Source organism: Rhincodon typus, chromosome 25, assembly GCF_021869965.1.
Source record: "Rhincodon typus isolate 14 chromosome 25, sRhiTyp1.1, whole genome shotgun sequence".
Classification (NCBI taxonomy): Eukaryota; Metazoa; Chordata; class Chondrichthyes; order Orectolobiformes; family Rhincodontidae; genus Rhincodon; species Rhincodon typus.
The window spans coordinates 17,889,696-17,911,203 of record NC_063356.1 but is presented as its reverse complement, the minus strand read 5'-3'; the positions used below and the strand labels follow the sequence as shown (position 1 = coordinate 17,911,203).

Sequence of the window (21,508 nt, the reverse complement as noted above, 5' to 3'; positions counted from 1 at the left end):
TGTTCTATGTTCTATGTTCTATGTGCTATGATGAAGATAGGGGTGTGTCGTCCTCGTTTTCTTCCTGAAGTCAATGAGTGATGCCACTTTTAAGGAACTGCACCATTAGGTCGCTGTTTGACAACACTCCCCAGGGCCCAAACATTAACTGTGTAAGCCCTGCACTGGTTTGTCTTACCAAAATGTAACACCTTCTATTGATGTGAATTAAACTCCATCTGCCATTATTTTACCCATTGGCCAGCTGATCAAGATCCCATTGTACTCTTGGATAACCTTCTTCGCTGTCCGCTATACCACCAATTTTGGTGTCTTTTGTAAATTTACTAACCATGCCTCCTACATTCTCATCCTATTATTGAAAATAACTTTCTTGCTGCACAACACAGTGGTCAATGACACATAGTGCACCATGTATTGGCTAAAGCTTCTCACTTCCCAAATGCAGCTCAACTATTGAAATATCTGAATTGTCCCCTAGATTTGAAAATTAGAATGTGTTCCCACACTAACTTGCGCCTCACCAATTATCATTATTTCATTCATTAAAAAGATTTATATTTGTTGTGGCAAAAGACAATAATGGTTCATCTGTGCCTGTGGGGTAAACCCAGAATGGGAAATAAAACATCTGCCGGGTGCATCCAGCTGGTTAGATATGAGAATAGCATGATGGTGAATATTCAAATTTGTGATTATATATCAGTATAACCTTTTAAAAGACATGCTCATATAATCACTGTATGTGTCCCAAGGTTATAAAGGTTTATCTTACCCTGGGATCGAATGACGCGATACAAGAAACATATTGCTACATATAATTTACTAGTTCAATACTAGCACAGATGCACTCAGTCTGAGGAATGTAATGATTGTATATAATTGTCAGGTCTAACAAATTTCTCTTGGATACAGCAACACCACGATATCCGTACCCAATTTCTTAAGTTAAAGGAGTTAATATAAGCATTGCTGCATCAGGTAAAATACCCTGTTTTAGGCAAACTGCGTCATTTATAACACTTGAATGTATGTTTTACTGATGAAGATTAAATAGTATGGAATATGATGTATATTTACAATCATACCATATCATGTACTCTGCCAAAAGGCAGGTCCAAATCTCACTGTTGCCTTGAGCATTAATATGACAAGTTTTATCAGTGGTTATTTGCTATTAGCTTTCACTCTCCAGGACAGGGTGAGGAGGTGGGTCTTCAGTTTATCTCAGTTAGATTTGAAGCATTGTCAGCATTATTTTGAACTACACACAAGCCACCTAGCCAATTGAGCTAATCAACAGCTCCTCATTGACAATACACTGAAACACAAATGAAAAATATTACATGGACTTAGATTGCTTTCCTGAATATGTTTAGCCTTTCCACCACATACTTAATCAGGGCAGAGACAGGAAGGTGATAGGGGATTCATTTGTGGAGTTCCCGCCTGATTAAGTTTTCCCCAGTCACCAAACTGACCATAGAAGAGGGCATTAAATCCTGCCCACGTTTCTACGGGCGATTTACTCACACTTTCAGAACCAATTTTGAAGCATCGTTTTAGCTGATTGATTATCAAAAAAAATGTTAAAGTTAGTTACAAAAATTGTAGTCGTGGTAATGAAAATTCAGCAAAAGGATTTATTTGCTGCTCAGAAAATATAAACTCAACATCCTAAAACCCTTTGTTGTGGTTATCTAACAACTACTAACGTAGGACCAAATATATACTTTGGAGTTAGACTGATGAGGCATGTCGTTGAGTGAAAACAAAGGATTAATTTCTTGCACCTTCATGTTGGTGGTAAAGCTGTGGCTGGCACCATTAAAAGGGCCTATCCTCTCCTCTATCCCTCTTCTATCCGCCTCCCACTCTCTCCCTATTTATTTCAAAACCCCCTTCCCCTCCCCCTTTTCTGATGAAGGGTCTAGGCCCGAAACGTCAGCCTCTCTGCTCCTATGATGCTGCTTGGCCTGCTGTGTTCATCCAGCCCTGCACCTTGTTGTCTCGGATTCTCCAGCATCTGCAGTTCCTACTATCTCTTATAAAAACATTGTTACTTTTTTTCGTCGGCTGTAACGGGAACTTACTGTTCTGGGTGTAATATGGAAACATCAATGAGGTGAGTGGAGGAGGCCAAATGGGATAGTGGCACAATTGTAGTGAAGTCACCACTCCCCTGTTGACATCCTTTGAGGTCTGCCTTTCACCTCGATCACAGTAAGAGTTTATAATCTTATCTCCCAATGTATTTGTAAGCCTAGCCTTTCGATTCCCGACCAGGCCTGCAATGAAGACAGGGAAATGAGCAGAGTTAGAGGTGGCAGGAAAAAGGTTGGGGTTATGGGTTGGAGGGAGTGTGAATAGATCAGAGGAGGAGAAGGTTGGTTATGGTGTATGAATGCAGACAGAGCTGGGAATGTAGAAATGTTTTCACATTACTATTTATTTAAAGGCTGTGGTCCTGTGAAAGCATTGTGTCCATTGAGAACTGTCCTAAGTAAATCAGTGTAAAAACTGGGATAAGTACACAAGCTAAACAGCCCAAGTTTTTTGTATTGACAAGTTCCAATGGGACGATCAGTTTCGTCTCCCTCAGCCTGACACAGGCACACTGAAAGTTCCAAATTTGAAAGTATCTTGTCCCAAGACTTGTGGCGTTATCGTAGCCCTCATTATTGGCAACTATCTGATGTCCATCAACATTATAAAACTGCAAGATCTAGCCCAAGGAAACACTCTGTTGACAGTATGCTATTTACAACATGGGGCTGAATTCCAACAATTCAGTTAGGTGCCAATTTCGGGGAGTTTCACAGATGGTTTCTCTGTGAACCCAAGTCAGTTATTTCTTGCAGTTCACTGCTGCTCCTGTCCTGCCAAAGGCAGGCACGTGGAGTTAGGCCACAGATCAGCCATGATCTTATTGAATGGTGGAACAGGCTCAAGGGGCTGAATGGCCTACTTCTGCTCCTATAAATGCAGCACACCTCTATGGTCCCACTCCCAAGCAGTGGAATTACCCATCGCTCCTGGCACCTCCCGATATTGCTGCTGGCAGCATCATACTTAAAGCCCAACTGTGTGCTAGATCAAGTTATGAATAGCTCCTCACAGTATGCATAATGGGAGGAAAACTTCTCAGGTTGTTTGGATTATATAGGTGATTGTTTTCTTCACTTTCTTTTACCATATTTGAAAAATTGCACTATTTTCTCCCACTTACCTTTTGAATTGAGAAGACAACTTTTCAGCATCATTTTTTTTACATTAAATTTTTGAATAAAAGTGAAGTGGCCATTGTTCTATCGGACCTTAGGGCTGCGCTCTCAATAGTGAGAAAAATGACTGATGGTGATTGAACCTGAGGGTCACCACACCTCAGGTAGGGGGAGAGATTGAGAAAGAAAATGCTGAATATTGAGTTGCCTGATCAAAAATAACACAGATTTAGATTTACTGCCAGAATATAATTTGGGTGCGCAAGAAGAAAAATTAGTCAATATTCCAGCTGTGAATGTAAAGCCTCTGTCTCATTTACAAGTAGTGTGTGAAGTTAAACTGGGAGGATCAATCAGACAAGGTGTGTATATAAAATTCTAAGCGTCACATTGAATCCCTCTCATGTTGATAGAAATAGGAGGTTTAAAGAAGAAATAGACCTGGGTCTGTAAAGCAGGATATTATTGAACTATCCAGCAGTGCAGCAAGACGGCTTTATAATATGGGAGACTGCAGGAATTACTATAGTTCGCTTTTGCAGACTGTCATTTCTTTCAAATTATTTGTTTTTCTCTGTTACTCGTTATTAAGATAACATTTTTCTAACCCACAGTATTGCAATCGATGTAATTAGCCAGTAGCCTGGTCCACTCTCTTTGTGTGGTCTGATTGTGCTGATGGCTCCATTTTATTTATTTCCTTGAGCTTTATTTATTTTGATGAATGGAGAGCTCATCATAAATGTGATAGAATGTCACAGTGAAATCAGTCTGGAGTTTCTAAACAATGGCTGTTAGAAAGATAAATGGAATCATTTTAGATAATGTATTTTTTCTAGGTCTTGCATTAAATCCTTCAAAACCTTCATCAGAAGAGCCTGACTAACACTTTCTCCAAGCTCTTCTCCTGTTATACTTTCCACTGTTTTCCAAGCAGAAAACACTTTAAAAATTGCACCTTTTATACTATAATCACTATTCTGTATAGTGTCTTTGTGTTTGATTAACTTCCTTGTACGATCTCTCTCGCAATAAAATTTGATATTTTCGAAAAAGCTCCATGGAGTTGCATTGAGGGGCAGGAAAGTTGTAGTACTTTTCACAAATTCTGATTCATGAGGGTGAGCTGAGCAATTGTTTAGCAAGATGGTAATTACACTATCTTCAGGCTTGTTGTTTTTCTAAAAATCTTCAAACAACAGATGAAACAATTCTTGAAAAAGTTATCTGTCCATCTGTGCATTACTCTACATATTCTAAATCGTGGGTAACTGCGCAATACCTTTAAATGACTCAGGGCACTGAACTTTTCCATTTACCAAAAGCATTATTTTTAGCAACCTGCAGCATTTGCACATGTAGGTGTTTAATTCTATCTTTAATCTGTTTAAAACTAGTAAGACCAGATTCTCCAGTACTGGCCAAGGTGGCAGACATGGTTAGCATAGCCAGTTTTGTCCACATTATAAATTTGATCAAGGGTTAGGTTATGTTCGGAAAGTAATTTGTTTAATAGAAAAAAAAATGCTGTTTTTCTGTAGCCTCATATAGTCAGCTGATTTTGGTTCATCAGGTACATTTAACCTTCCAACAATGTGACAAAGTTTGTAATGTGAAATCTTCAGGTTCCGGATAATGCTTGAATGACTTCCAGTTGATTAAGCAAACACTGGGGACTATCAGAGATTCTGTGTTGGATAACATGGCATTCACTGTATATGGTCTCCTGGTGTTGTCAAATTGAGTACAGGTTGGAAGACTGAGAAACTTCATGTATCACACCATCTTTCAGTTGTCTAAGCTTTCCTCCATTGGGTAGCAGGCTGCATACACAGATCCATTTTTGCTTATTTTTGTCGTTTTCTGTTTTTACTCAATCCTCTCAGACACTCAGTCTTGAGTTGACAAGTGGTAATGTTATTCCAGCAGTGTGAATGCGGATATTGTCGATCTTGTCTTTTCTTAGTGACAAAATGCAGAAAGGCAGGCTGATGTACTGACAGATAAAAGGAACATCCCTGTCACTTGCATGCTGAAGCTGACTTTTAACTGAGTTGTGAATTTGCCTGTACTTTACACAGCACAAACTTTGTTTTTCATTACCTAACGTCTACAAGAATGATTTTAATAAAATGATGATAATGTTGAAAGAGATGAGAAATAAAGAACTCAACATTAAGAATGTTCCTGTAGACTTCCACACAGATACATTTCAGTGATGATCTCCAACGAAGAAGGCATCAGTCATTCAGAACATAAGACCCTTTATATTAAAAAGAGCACAATAGACATTGCCTGCAGCACACAGAATGAGTTCTCTCCTGAGTTCAGATGAAAGGGAAAACTTACTGAACTTTTATTGTCCTCATGGTCACATCTTTAATTCTACCCTGTCTTATATATTGCTACATGGACAAAATTCTTTAATTCTGGCAGACTAGACTTATCCCAATAGAGTGACAGATAGAAAATATTCAGTGAAGAACTGGAAAATACAGAAACTTTCTTCCATCAGGGCAAACTAATCATTGTAAGGAAATGCAAGCTTTTCAATCAGTTCCTAACCCCTTCCACAAAAAAAAACAGGTGCGCTGAAACAGTTTCTAAACAGTAGGCAAATGCATCCAGGGAAAAGAAAACTTAAACCGGAAAGGTACATTCGTATTATGCACCTGAAAGGTTGTGCTGGAGGCATAAGGAGAAAATAAACGTCACCCTTTACTTTTGTGCCTCAAGAGGCTGACAAAATTGGACAAGATACACTTGATATTTTACTCTGTGCTTAGGATTTCTCCTTTTGGTCGTCAGCAAAGTGGTACTGAGTACAGAGAACTGATACGATTTGCCGTGGAGCAGCATGAGATAGCTTTGATAATCCCTTTCTGGGTGCTTTTTGGCAGCTACTGGTCTGTCAGTGCAATTGGACAAGGAACGTTGACAAGTGTAGTCAAATTTACAAGGTAGCAGAGCATTTATGGAGGCTATCCTTCTATTTTGTTGACCAATGCATCGGTTCAGGTGGCCAGGCAAATAAGCGTAACAAAACCCATGAAAATTAAGTTAGAAAGGCAAAAAACACGAGAAGATGTAAGAAATAAGGCTTCACAAAATGTGCTTTTGTAACTATTGGTTTACGTATCTTATCTGCTCAATAACAAATAACTGTAGGTGCCGTCAACATTAAAGTTTTGTGTTTCTTCTGTAATAACAAATAAAATGAGAATTTGCTGACAGCTGAGAGAGGCAGTATGTGGTATGACAGGCTGCTGACATTCCTGCTGAGTTCAGTAGCAATTTACTCATAGCTCAAAAAACTCTGCATTAATTCAGCATTGGTATCGTTAAACCATTAGTGATGTCATCTGTGTGTTATATTTTTAAAATGCACAAATAAACCTGTGAAGATTCTTGTGGCTTATTAGCTCATTAAAGTAATCTGTCAGAATGATGTACTGTGCAGCAGATGCAAGTCAGGCCTGATTTAAACTTCATCTTATCCTTTATCTTACTGAAATTGCCACTCACGTGGCCGGGGTGGGTGGGGGTTGGATGTGGGGAAGAACCTCAAATTTACACACACTAAGGAGAAACAGTTAAAATATATTTTATATGTGGGTTTAGCACTATGGATTTGTTTGGCAGTATTATTCCTTTTAATTAATTGCTGGGCTTTGAGACGTTTGATCCCCAAGCTAAAGTGTTAAGATACACTATTGAAATTTGTTTCTCCTCCTCTTCTGCTGTCAACTTCCGTCAACCAATTTAAAAAAAGTTCAGACTGCTGTTTAGTTAACTTCTAATTATTGAAACTGTTAAGTCAAAGTTACCCGCGTTATTTCTCTAGTGTGTAGTGGATTGCATGGCTACCAAGTAGTAATTTACAGTTTGTAGGTATGATTTAGCACACATACATTTCCTCATCTTGACCAAGCTGTTGATTTGAGCCTGACTGTTTCGTTCAGGGAGGATATTTCCACTGGCCCAACATGGAATTCACATTCTGCATTTACCTGATCCATTCCAGGCGCTACGCTCATTTATCACCTTCTACATATTATTATGAAAATTCCACTTCAATCTCAAATGCAAAGAAGAATGCTTTTGATCACAACCTTGTCAGAGACCTCTTAGATGAAGAAGAATGTTATTAGTAATTAGGATATGAGGTTCCTGTTTTATGGGGATAAAATAGTTGAACCTTTTTACAAAATAGGTATTGAATATCAACAAAACAATTTATTTATATGATAGTGTGAAAATGTATGTATCATTTTAAAAATTGAAGGACTTAATTAAAGTAGGCATTTTGGTTCTGCAAATGTTGCCGTGAAGAGTTGTTATTTTGTAATTATTTGCTGGGAAAAATTGTTATTGCACTGAATGCAAGTCTAAGCAGAAATACAATAGATAAAGGTCTTGTTTAAACTAAAGTAGTAAGCTAATCTATTAAATGTGAATCTATTGCCTCTTCCTTTGTAAATTGTTTTCCAATAAAATAAGCACATCTGTTATTCTAAACCCATTTGTGCATATCCCAATCTTTGGAGTAAGCATCTAAACCTCATGCTTAGTAGTGGACTGGATTCCTATCTATCTGTTGTATAGAGCATATTAAGTTCAAATGTTTCTTTACAGTATCACATAGCACCCTAGTAGCTCAAAAGAAATGGTTTAGTGGGAATTATTATAATTCCAGGATTCAATGAGAAATCAACTACGATCGTAATTAAGAAAGAACAGGAGTAAGTTTCAACACCTTACTTATCAAAACATTCATCTCCCATGGGTTGCAGAGTTTGTGGTAATTCCAGTTTATAGCGGTGCACTTGGATAGTTCCAATCCCTACAGCATTTTTCATATATTCAATATTTTCTAACGCCAGTCCTTTAGCCATTCTCTTTTCTGTGCATGGTTAAATGTGCTGTTCTATTTTCTACGAGACTGGATTTTTTTATAGGGAAATGTTTACCAGTAAAAGGCTTCGTCTAATTTTTGAAATTTTGAAGTGTTTAAGAAAACTTAAATGCATCTCAGGCTCTGTGATATTAAAGACAAATTAATTATCACACAAAATATTCCTATTGTCAAAGCTAGGAAATTAAGGATAAAATGTGATAATCTTTGGCACCATAAAGGATTTTTAAACTTTCAGATTATGGATTGTCTTCAGTTCTGGACTGTTGACTAGGAGTTTCAGTGTGTAGAAATAGCTCCTATTTTAGAATTACTCCAAAGTGGGTTCTGAACGTTATTTTTTGGATTCTGCCTCTATTTTACCTGAATGTAATTTCAAGGCTGACATTTTGTCTGCCAACCCAACTTGGCTTGAGTTAAGGGCAGTTGTGTGGGAGAGACATCCTGTTGATCAAACCCAATGTGTATCAAAATTATATAATGTTGAAATGGACTGTATTCTGGTCTGCTGGACATATATGTGAACTCGGAAAGAGGAAAATATCTGATAACAACAAATCAGACAGCTTTTCTCGATTTGAAGTTTTTAAACGTAAAAGCAATTAACTTCTACCTCAAATAATGCTGCTATTTCTTAACGTCTAAACTTTTTCTTCATGCGTCAATGTAGTATTTCAAAAATGCTTAATTGAATAACTGGGTTGTGCCAATTCTCTATAATGTGTGAAGATTTTCATAAAGAGAGCTTGGCCGAAAGTGTTGACAGCTTGTGTAATCCAGAACTTTTGAGGCTGATCTAATAATAAAAGATATTTTATTGCTATACTTAACTCTTTAAACAGGTTAACAACAGCCTTAAGTTAATGCCAGTTTGGAATGTTGTGATTGTTGTATATTAGATATGGAATAGTTTTATGATTGACCATATATTTGGAAGAGATGGAAAAGAAATGGTTTAGTGGGAATTATTATAATTCCAGGATTCAATGAGAAATCAACTACGATCGTAATTAAGAAAGAACAGGAGTAAGTTTCAACACCTTACTTATCAAAACATTCATCTCCCATGGGTTGCAGAGTTTGTGGTAATTCCAGTTTATAGCAGTGCACTTGGATAGTTCCAATCCCTACAGCATTTTTCATATATTCAATATTTTCTAACGCCAGTCCTTTAGCCATTCTCTTTTCTGCGCATGGTTAAATGTGCTGTTCTATTTTCTACGAGACTGGATTTTTTTATAGGGAAATGTTTACCAGTAAAAGGCTTCGTCTAATTTTTGAAATTTTGAAGCACTTTAATTAAGAAAATGGATAATGCACTATTAATCAAATAATAATGCAGAATTTTGATGCACTATTCAGCTAATGTAGCAGAAACAAAATGTACCCAGGAGAATAATCAGTCAAAAATGAGTGATTCAAAAATTAAGATTTTAATACGTTATAGCATCTGGAATTTAAATCAAACAGAATTCAGCATCAAGGAACTACCTGAAGCAGGGAACTACGTCAGAAATAAGTTTAATCTCACCGATAAAATTCATGTGCATTCAAAATGTACTGTATTGTTCCTCAGTTATTTTGATGGCGAATTAACTTCTATTTAACTCAACATTCAGGATCAAACTGAAATATGGCAAGTTACATTTATACCACAGTAGTATCAGGCAATGACCACCAAGTGCAAATCTAACCAATTTCCTCTGGAATTCAAAGACATTACCATCATTGGACTCCCCATGATCCACATCTGGGGAGTTTACATTGACCAGATTCTGAACTGGGCCAGCCACCTAAATGCCCTGCCAGCAAGAGCAAGTTTTAGAATTTTTCAGTGAGTGGCTCACTTCCTGTCTTCCAAAAACATGTTTGTCATCGAAAGGCACAAGTCAGGGATATGATAGATTACTCTGACTTGCCTGGAAGAATGCAGCTCCAATGTCACTCCAGAAATCTAACACCATCCAGGACAAAGCAACCCACTTGAATAACACCCCATCCACTACCTTAAGCGTCCACTCTCTCTACTACTGATGTGCAGTGGCAGCAGTGTGTGCCATCTTCAAAAGGCATAGCAGCAACCTCCTTTACAGCAGTTTGCAAACCCATGACCTGTGCCACTGAGAAGGGCCAGGGCAGTAGATACATGGGAACACAATCATTTTAAGTTTAGCGTCTAAGCCGCACTCCATTTTGACTTGGAACTATCTCACTGTTTCATCACCATGGGTCAAAATCCTAGAACTCCTTTCCTGACAGCACTCCTAGACCGCAGCAGCTCAATCAAGTAGCTGACCACCACCTTCTCCAAGGCATTCGGAGATGAGCAACAAATGTTGATTTAGCCAGCGATGCCCATGTCCCATGAAGAGTTTTAAAAAACAGAATAAAGTAATACCTCAAAGATTGGTATGCCAATATCCCAATAGTAATGTACTGCGTAATTTCATTCTAAGTCTTGTGTTTTGTTTACCAAATTTGGAAATGTGGATAATGTTGGTAAGGCCAGCTTTACTGCTGAAGTTTATTTGCTCTGGCGAATGTTGGTGATGGGTCTTCTTGAACAGCTGTAGTCCTCGCAGTTAGGCAATGTTAGGCAAAGAATTACAGGATGCTGTGGGGTTTGGAAGGACAGTTATATTTCCGCTGCATTGTTGCTTTTGTCCATGTAGGGGATGGCAAATTCAGGAGGGGTAGACACTGTAAAGTTTAGCCTGCTATGTTTCTGCAGTGCATTCTGTATGCAGAGCAGACTGTCAAGACCCACTAAGGAAAGTGCACTGATACTCGAGCCCACTCTGGAGTCATGTGTAGGCCAGACCAGGTAAGGATGGCAGTTTCCTTCCCTAAAGGACATTAGTGAACCAGATGAGTTTTTCCAACAATCGACAATGGATTCATGGTCATCATTAGACTCTTAATTACAGAATTTTTTTATTGAACTCAAATTCCACCATCTGCCATTGGCAGGAATTGAACCTGAGTCCCCACAACATTATCTAGGACTATGGATTAACAGTCCAGTGATAATACCATTAGGCCATCACCTCCTTTATCACTGGACTTATTCTAACTACAGGAAAATAAAAAATATCTTAAACTATTGTGGTACTGACTTAAACTCTAACCCCTTCTTAAACCCTTACATAGGTATGCAGACAGACACAGACAAAGCAAACATGGATGTTATGTGCAGAGAAAAAAATATTAGGAGGGCACAGTTGAGTAGCATCAGTCCACAAGATTCAATGCGGTGTCCCTTTTTGCATTTTTGAGTCCTTTTCATCATTTTGTTTCTAAGTCCTTTCAGTTCTTTATTGCAGACAAGGTGCAGTGACACATTAATTGTTCAGTTTCTCAGTCATTGGTTAGAAGCAACAACTTACAGCAAATGGTGGGAGAAAATAGCTTGTTATCCTCCAATCCTTTAATTTCTCTGAAGGGAGAGAAAGAGGCTGCCTTGCTGCAGATTGGAGACTTTCTGCCAAATTATTGTTCGAATTGATGACTGTTGACCCCCATAACAGGTCCCGATTTTTTTTCAATCAGCAGTCTGTCTCTGGTGCAAAACCTTCCCTGCAGACAGACCCATAGTTCTGTTGGGTCTCATGCACCTTCCCTCAAAGATTGAACAAATGATGATATAAATACCGTCAGTGTTCCAACAGCTTGTTTTCACAAGTGTACTACCATCCTTGGTTTAAAGCAGTTTCCTTTTTCAGTTTTGATCCACAATCAAAAATAAAAAAAGATGATCTTTACAATACCAAAAAGCCATGATACCGGTGATGGAAAGGGAGAATATTGGGTCCAGTACCAGGAATTCTGATCAAGCAATCTTTTATGTATGAAACGTCTGTTAATTGGGTGAACTTCATTCTGTAATTTTTCAATAAAAGTTTACCATTGGTGCTTTCTCTTCCACCAGTCGATAATGCACAGAGAGAATTTACATCAAGAGGTTTCTGTTCTCTAGCTGTGTTTGTAGTCAAAACATCTCTGTGTACAATTAGTGTTGCACAAAAGAAGTCAACACAACTGCTGGGTTGTTGCGAAACAAATTTTGCAAACTAGGTGGCCTGTACAATTTTAGGCAAACAATCAAATACAGTTGCCTTTTGAAAAATTTCTTAGCTCTCCCTCAATCTTCATTTATATACATTGCTCATACTTTTGCCCCGTATTCATGACGCCCCACTACAAGCCAGATTAGCTGAGGTTTTCATTAATTTCTTTTGTTTTGATATTGAAAAAGAACTTTTTTCTTCCCCTCCACCCTCCTTTAACCCCACCCCCACAACAAAAACATCATCTTTAGCTTGCCAATTACTGAAATGCTCCTTGTAATCCTGAGGGCTAACTGTCAGCATTTTTAATTCACTGATCTTTTGTATCTCTGTTGTAATTTTGTACGCACGTGTGTTATTGTTGCTTGGCAACTATTAGTTCTACAATGCGGATAAGCAGAATGCTGGCTTTGCAGCAAATTAAAGCACAATAGGTTATCTATGCACTATTTATCACAACACTGTCAGGACTGTTTGATTCTTCAGTAAAGCTTTCCAATAGAACTTAGTCCGTAAATGCACCTTCAGCAAATACCTGTAGGCATTTCCCTTCCCCTGCATCTCTGTGTGCTTATCTTAGTGTCTTTTTTAATTACATTGAGCAGGAACATTATCAGCTTTTAAATACCTTTTAAAATGTTGACAGATTAAGTAAATAACACATGTATTGATTGCTCTGAGTTTATTTATTTGCCTTTTTCAGGTAACACCAATGTCTGGCCCACAAGAAGGGGGGACTCAGGTTACCATCCATGGAGTGAATCTCGGCCTGGATTTTTTGGACATTGCTAATAATGTGCGCGTGGCAGGAGTGCAATGTATCCCACTGCTAGATGGATACGTCATCGCCGAACAGTAAGTTCAATCTACAATTTGGAAAAGAAAATGACCTTTCTTCCTATCTGATTTGACTCCTGGTGCCATAACCTTCCAGGTTACTGTACCAGTGGTTTAGCCTGGCAGCTTTTTGTGTCGACTTTTGGAGGAATTTACCAAAGTGGACTCTGAAACCAGTCCTGAAGAAGGTTAAATTCTGAGTTCTCTCCACAGATGCTGTCAGACCTGCCGCAATTTTCCAGCAATTTCTGTTTTTGCTTCTGAAGCCAAAGTTCCTGATTTATCGTTGGTATTTTCCAGCGCACAAAATTAAATGATTAACTTTAAGTACTTTCATTTTCATTGATTGCTAACAATCCACAAGAGCAGCCCAGCTGCTGCTGTTGTTGTTGCTGTCCTTAAGACCAAAGACACAGGAGCAGAAGTAAATCCTTTGGCCTATTGAATCCACTCTACCATTCGATGAAATCATGACCTCAGCTCCACTTTCCTACTTTATCCCCATAATCCTTGGTTCCCTTAATGATTACAAATCTGTGTCTCTGAGCCTGGGATATACTTATGTTATGGACCAGACCAGACCTCCCAAAATATAGTAAGGAGATAGCCTAAACCCAAACTTTTATGTTTATTTAAACACAAGTTGTAAGGTGCTGTGTTCTCGATGAAATTTGATTGGTCCACCCCTTGGCTTTAAGCAAACACACTTTATTCTTACAACACAGTTAAAATACAAATGAAAAGAAGAGCTGGTGTAGCTTTAACACTGTTGAAATACTTAACGAGATAATATATGGTTTAACCACTAACCATCAACTGTTCCAATATAGGCAGCATTCCCACAAACACGCTCTTTGGCAAAAATGCAATTCAGCAAAACAGTCATGGTTCTCACTTCCTATCTCTCTCCAGTCTGAAAGAAAGAAACAGTCTGCTGCTTTTGATTTTTAAGAGCAAGCCCCACTGTCTAAGACACTAGCAGCAGAGAACTTGAGCTTTTAGCGTCAGCAGCCAGCAGAAAACCTTCAACTGAAAGCAAAACCAAAAATGTTCCAGGGTCTGTGTGAGCTCTGACCCTGCTCACTCATGCATCTTTGGCCCAGGGATAACTTCAAGCTGCTTACTAACTGCCTGTCTGAAGGAGACATTCCACTGTGGCAATGCCTCTGCCCAAGAGAAATAGGACAGAACACAATGTCTCTTAAAGACACAGTATCATTGCACTTAATATTTCAACTCAAGTGACAGGTTTTAAAAAGCTTTAGGACTTGAAATTGTCACTAGACAACAACTAGTTCTGGATATAGGTGTCCAGCATTTAACTGGCTTCAGTTATGAGCTAATTCTGATCTGAAATTTTTATGGTTTTAATGGTCTACTGTTCTCTTAATGGGTCTACTCCCTTTAACAAACCTTTTAATTTCATCACAAGAGCTTCACTTGCCATTGGGCCATAAGCAAGGGTGTTGTCTGTATTATGCATTGAAGGGCAGATCTTTGTCTTCATGATCCAAAAGCAATATAGTTGAGTAAACCATCAATTCTTTAAAGAAGTCACCCAATTTTCATTCCGTACGGAATAGTGGACCAGGTAACTGTCCAGATGATGATGATAAATCCACGATAGTGTGCTGACTCTTGTCTTAGCTTAGAATTCATTTAGAACTTCCTGATTTCTCCCATAAAACCTGCTTTAGAAATGGGACAGTGCAGCCTTATTGCCTACTGTCATTAGCCCTGTGGAATGGTGGGTTTGTGTCTGTAGATTTCTGGAATTTGATTTAGTGGTACACTTAAATTTCTTCTGCAATTCTATGAGCCACTGTTGTGGCGCCTGAGGCTTAGCTGTAGCATGACTGAACTTGCTCACATCAAATCAATGACAATCACATTGTACAGTGCGGTAAATACGTCTCCAGCCACATGAGGTTTTAAATCAAACACTGAAATAAGGTTCTACAGGTCAAAGGCTATCGTTGTGAATTTTGTTTTTTGCATATCTGTCCTCTAATACCCAAGGTTTAGAAAAATCAACTCTGCAAATTTCTTTGTGTATTGTCGACAAAGAATCAGCATTTGAATTAGACTCTGTAGTTTCTGTATATTCCTGTACGCAATTATGAATCTTTCAAAAGCAATGCAACAAGTTGGTACCTATATACCACATTTACCATTGTGAAACATCACAAAGTGCTTCACAGAAATTGAATTTACAAAATTTGGTGCTAAGCTACATGGAATAATAGATTGGTTACAGTGTAAAATTTAATTTTTTCATTGTCATGTGTATTTTGTTATAAAATGCAGTGAAAAGTGTTGTATGGTGTCGCACTCTCCGGTGCCATCTTCATGACCTTTTCCCTAGACCAACTTATCTAGCATTTCTTGCTTGATTTCTCCCTTTAGTCCTGCAAAGCTCCTTTTTAGATAATGACCCAATGACTCTTTTGAAAGCCGTGATTGAATCTGTCTCCACCACACACGGGAACTGCAGTCCAAGACCGCTTACAGCGCAAAAGGATTTTTCCTCAATTTGCCTTTAGTCCTTTGCTGCTCACCTTGGATCAGTATTCTCCAGTTCTCAAACTTTCTTCCAATGGAAACAGTTTCTCTGTACCTACTCTGTCCAGACCGACCGCAAGGTTGGACATTTGTATCAGATTTCCTTCGACAATCTTTTCTCTAAAGGCAAAGAGCCCAGTTTCCCTAACCTAGTAACTATAATCTCCTCTTCCCTGGGATCATTCCAGTAAATTTTTCCTGCACCATTTCTAAAGCCTTCACATCCTCTAGAAATCGGGTGTACAGAATTCGAAACAGTACTCCAGTTGAGGTTGAACCAATTGTTTAAAAAGCTTCACCATAACCTGCTTAATTTTACATCCTATGCATCTACTTCTCAACCTCAGGATCCCATACACCTTAATAACCACTTATCCAACTCGCCCTGCCTCTTTGAATGATTTGTGCCCATGTACCTCTATTTACAATTGCTCCTGCAGCCTCCTTGGAATTGTTCTGTTTATTTATGTTGCTTGTCCTATCAAAATGTTTCACTTCACTTTTCTCTGCATTGCATGTCATCAGTCACATCTCTACCTATTCCACCAATCTGTGTCCTCTTGAAGTGCACGTCTGTATCCTTCTCATAGTTCAAAAGGCTTCCTGGTTTTGGTGTCACTGCAAATTTTGAAATTGTGCTGAGCACGCCCAAATCAATGGAAGTAATATAATTCAAGGATGCTGTAGTTCAAATACCAGCCTCTGCAGAACCTCACTGTCCTTCTGTCGATTTTGTAAAAAAAACTATTCACCAATGCTCTGTTCCTGTAACTCAGCCACGTTTTGTATTCATGCTGCCACTATCCTGTTTTATTCCGTAGCCTTTAGCTTCGCTGACAAATCTGTTGCATAGCCATTTAGAAGTCCATGTGTATCATATCAACAGCAATATCCTCATGAACCCACCCTCTTACTGTATCAAAGAAAAATTAACCTTATTTCATTCCATCTTATTTGCAACTTCCTATTTCTTTCTTTCCATCTGTCTCTCCAAATGTCTTGTGCATTTTGTTTTTCTTCTCTCCTGGTAAACTTTTTTTTTTGTTTTCCTGCTAAATTAATTTAACCCTTCCCCAACGCGCTAACAAACCACCCCACAAGGGCATAGATCACAGGACTGTTGATGTGCAACCTGTCAGATTTATGTAGGTCCTCCTTCCTCAAGTCAGTCACAATTCCCAGGATTGTAAACCTCTCTCCTTCCTGCACCACCTTTCCATTCATCTTTTCTTGAGATATTCAGAGAGGTGACCAAAAGTTTGGTCAAAGAGAGGGATTTAGATAGCAACTTGACGAAGGAAAGGGAACAGAAGGTTTGGGGAGGAACCCTAGAATTTGGATCATCAATGGTGCTTGAAGACAGAGTCAATGGTGGAGTGATTAAAATATATTGTCTCGACATCTACGTTATAAGGGTGAAAGTAATCTGTCTTAGACATGATGCAGTACCATGATAGGAAGCTCACATCTGGATCATATATCGCACAAAGATTGCAAAGAGTCTTGCTCTTCAGCCTGAAGCAGAGGGATGGAATTGGCAGCTATGAAATGGAGTTTGTGGCAATGGCTTTGTTCTTCCCAATATTTGGTTGGAGAAAATTTTTGCTCCTCCAGTAATGGATATCAGTCAAAGCAGTCCTTACAATCTAGAGATAATGGAGGTTTGAGAGAAGTGATGGTGAGTTAGAGCTGTGTTCTTAGTACGTCTGTGGAAACTTGATGTTAACGCATTAATGAGAAATTGGAAAGAAGCCAATTTTAGAAGCTTGGGAGAGTCCTGACATAACACTACAAGGAACGCCAGGAAAAGGCTGATTCTCTGATTGTGACCAAATGTATAAGAGTGGAGCCAGGAAGTGCAGTCTGTCTCACCTGGACATTAGAGGGGAGACATTGGAGAAGGATGATCGGGTCAAACATATTAAAGACTGCAAACAGTTTGAGAAGGGCCAAGATGAATTGTTTGCCATAGTTCCTTCCATAGGATGTCATTTGTGACATTAATAGATGCTGGTTCACCATTTTAGCAGGTGCAGAAAACTGATTGGAGGTTAAAACTCCAGTCACTCTCACTATTTTGTTCTTATATCCACATTAATTGTAAATTGTAACAGTATAAATTATATTCATGATTTGTCAATAGGCTATCAATTGAAAGACTATAATAAAGGCTTTCACACATGGTATGCTTCCAGTAATAATATTGAGATTGATTATATTTAAAAATGTCACAGATGATATGATCATGACATTCAGCAAAAAACGTTCTAATTGATGCACTGTATTGTACTTGCGACTTTTTCATTCTGATCTCCCACTGTGTTCTTTGATTTGATATGTGCCAAGAAAGCCAGGTTCTGCAGTAATGCTCTGACTTCAGAGTTCAGTTAGTCATAACTCAAATTAAAATCAAATCCAGATCACAGCACCAGATGAGGAACTGCTATGTTATTTGGGTAAGATCAGAGATTGATGGTCCATGCCAAAGGTTTCAAAAACTGTTTTAAACTAGAAAATGAACACATCTGCTGTGAATTTAAGATAAAGAAAACAAATGAAAAAGCTTTTACTGATTTTCAATCTTTCAGCATGACTTGATTGACATTGTGTGCGGCCTAATGTTTTTCTGATTATGTCGTACAAAAGCTTCAAAAACATGATTAATAAAGCTCTGTAATGTCAACAATTACAATCAGACTTCCCCTCTTGGTGATAGTAAACAGGAAAAGCAGAACAGCATGATGTTTTACTTCATGGCATATATAAATCTGCCAAATTTTACTTTAAAACGTCTGTTTTATCAGGAATAAATTAAGTGGAATATTGATTTACCACCTGATGTAATTTATCACTTGTAATCGGTACTCCAACAATGAGCAAAACTGAACTATTTTAATGCTATGTTAATATTTGTCAACAATTACAATGAAATTCTAGAGCCTTTAAGCATAACACTTAAAATAAGTTATATATGAATGTTGGATACAGGATCTTAAGGATACTGCTGAAGGTATTGAATGGACTGGCTAACTGTAGGAGCATTTAATAAAATTGTTTGTTAGTATCTTACTTCAGATTGTATTGTTTTTAAATTAATTTGTTTAGTGAATACAGTATTAGAATCAGGCCAGTAATTATATATAACATTTATAAAATAATAAAGTTAGATTCGAGTTTGAGAACTGAGCTCATTCTTTCATGATTGATTGAAGTCATCCACTAAGTGCTTGTCTTATATGGACCAAGAAGGACTCAAGATCATCCTGTTTCAGACAGCCAATCTTAATGAGTGAGTAACAAAAAATACCTGAATTGTAGATGAGGACAAGGTTGGATTTGGCCCTGACCAACTGGGCTAATGACACCCACTAAAAATACAGCACTTAATAAAGACCATCTAGCCAAACTACCACTATCCATTAAACTGTAATCCATTAGAAATCAAAGTGTTTGGAAGGGAAACAATTTTCAATTTTAAAAAAAAATTTCAAATCTTACCTGACACTTGTGCCCTAGCTTTCCCCTGTGGACAGTTATACTCCTCCGTTGATTAAGATGGTGCTGATGTAACAGATTAACTTGTAGTGAGAGTGAAGCAGATGTATGGTTTTGCATTCCATTTTCTGGCTCCATTACAGTGGATTCTGTCCAGTGTTTGGACCGTTTAACATATAGATAATGATATAAACTATTACACAAACACCAAAAAAAAACAAATTGAAAATTTTGCATCTGAGCTTGATTTCATAAGAGTTAACTCATTTATAAACTGATAATTTCTGTATGAGAGAAGTGATTTATTTAGGCTTCATGTTTAGACTAGTTTCCTGCTGTGAATATGCCCTTTGGGAACTGAAATGAATCTCAATAAATTGTAACCAAATGAGCATTTGTATTCATGAAAACTAGTGATTAACGCTTTGAATTCCGAGATAAGATTTCAAAATCAATATAAACATTATAGGCTTGAAATTACTGTTGTCAGGCAAGCACTTAAAACTCTGTGTGATATTCCCCTCCTCATTATTTTAACCTACAGGTTAAATTAAATCTTTTGTTAAATTAATGGACAAAGATCACACATACGTGTTAAGCATTTGTCAGTATGAGTTCTAGCTTTAAAATTATATTTTCAATTGATTCCAGGATTATTGGGAATGATTTGAACTCTGTATAATGCATTATACAATGAGGTGTGTGGTGTTTCGAAAGCACTTGCAGTTTTGTTGATTAGGACAAAGAGAGAAATTCGGTGCTCTCTGTATTTCTCATTTAATTTAAAATCCATTTTTAAAACCTTGTTAGTCAGAAAGCATACAATCATTATCATAGTAGCATCAAAAGTTTCACTCTTTGTATATTTTAAAAGAAATTTCTCCCAATATTTCACATTGAAGTGAGTTATCCTGTAAGATTTATGAATCCATTGTTCAAAATTAAGGCTGTCAGGAAGCAGCCAGACTGAACACTCAATTGGTGCATTTGCACATTGACCTTTAGAAATGTGCTGGTCCTTGGCCAGACCTTTGTCTGAAACATTCAAGCTGTGTAATAAATGAGATGAACCATATTGGTCTGCCATTACTTGGTGCAATACATATAGCCTAATATCTCCTGCAGAAATTCTCTTAGCAAACATTAAATTTATGCTGTTTATCTATATGAAATGAATATATTAGTTCCAGCACTATTTTAAGTAACATAGCAATTTTTTAGTTGACTAGCTGCACCATGACTGGAGCCAAACTGTCCATTTTTTTTTTGGCAATATTGTAGTACCTGAAGAGAAATATTCATTTAATGGTGTCTGTTTCATCCATCTATCTAGCCAGTGCATGTCCATAGCTAACGCTGTCAGCCCTAACCCTTTCAGCTGTTAACATAAAGTTAGAGAATTGGATTTAACAATCTCCTGGCAGCAGGTTTGGAAGTTAAGGTATGTAAGCTGCAGTGGGTGTCCTTTCTGATGCTAACCTGCCGCTAGGCCCATTGGAAGCACCACCTCTCTCCCAGCAAGGTTAACCCCCCACTCAAATCTACACATGCACACACAGCGCACGCATGCACACATCCAACATTCACTTGTAAATGACTAGAATTTCTGGCCCCATATTCTTAACATAGAAGTACCATATTGTGAATGCTGGATCGAGCTTAAAAAAAAAACGCTGGTAATACTTGACAGGTCCAGCAACATCCATGGGGAGAGAAACAGAGTTAATGCGTCAGGTTGATGACTTTTCATCAGAACTAATCCAGATTTGACTTAATGAAGGGTCATGAACTTAAAAAGTTAGCTCTATTTCTCTCTCCAGAGACGTTGCTTGACTTGCTGTTCTGCCCATATCTTTGAATTTTTTTTCAACTTTACTTAATATTATCAGCTTTTCACATAGATGGCTTGAATGGCTGTTTTTTTCCCAACACACAGGAATCATGAATGTGTCTCATTATTTTTCCAAATGAACAGAATCCTCTCTAAGAGCAGCCTGCAGTTTCGTTATTTTGACAATAATGGATTTTGACTTTGAAACGTATCAAAAGGGGTGTTGCTAAATGACTTTCCTATTTTTAATATGAATTTTGTGAAAGGGGAAGGGCAGTGCTATCTGATTTTGGTGCTTGGTAGTAACTGGAATGGCACAATGGCATGTGCGAAGCCAACTCAACAGTTCTTCATTTCCATGTTAATGAGGTGAGTGCTTTAGGCGATTACCAATTCAGTGCATCATTCTTGAAAAGTGTAGTTTTATGGGATTTTACAAGGGACGTGCAATGCTGTAGTGACAAAACTTCATTGCTAAAATCAATTCATGCCATTCATCAGCATCCAGTTCTTTCCTAAGTGAGGAAATTAAGAACTCTGCATACATCATTAATTCAACTTCATTAACGTAAAAACT

At 37.9% G+C, this 21,508-nt stretch overlaps 1 protein-coding gene across 2 annotated transcripts in view; it reads left to right on the top strand.

Annotated features, from left to right (window-relative positions):
- LOC109934064 (plexin-A2) overlaps window positions 1-21,508 on the top strand; it is a 434,576-nt gene that overhangs the window by 318,893 nt on the left and 94,175 nt on the right. For both annotated transcript variants that reach the window (XM_048612014.1, XM_048612015.1), the window contains one exon: window positions 12,910-13,061. In XM_048612014.1, coding sequence (XP_048467971.1) covers window positions 12,910-13,061 — 152 coding nt within the window. The remainder of the gene's footprint in view (window positions 1-12,909; window positions 13,062-21,508) is intronic.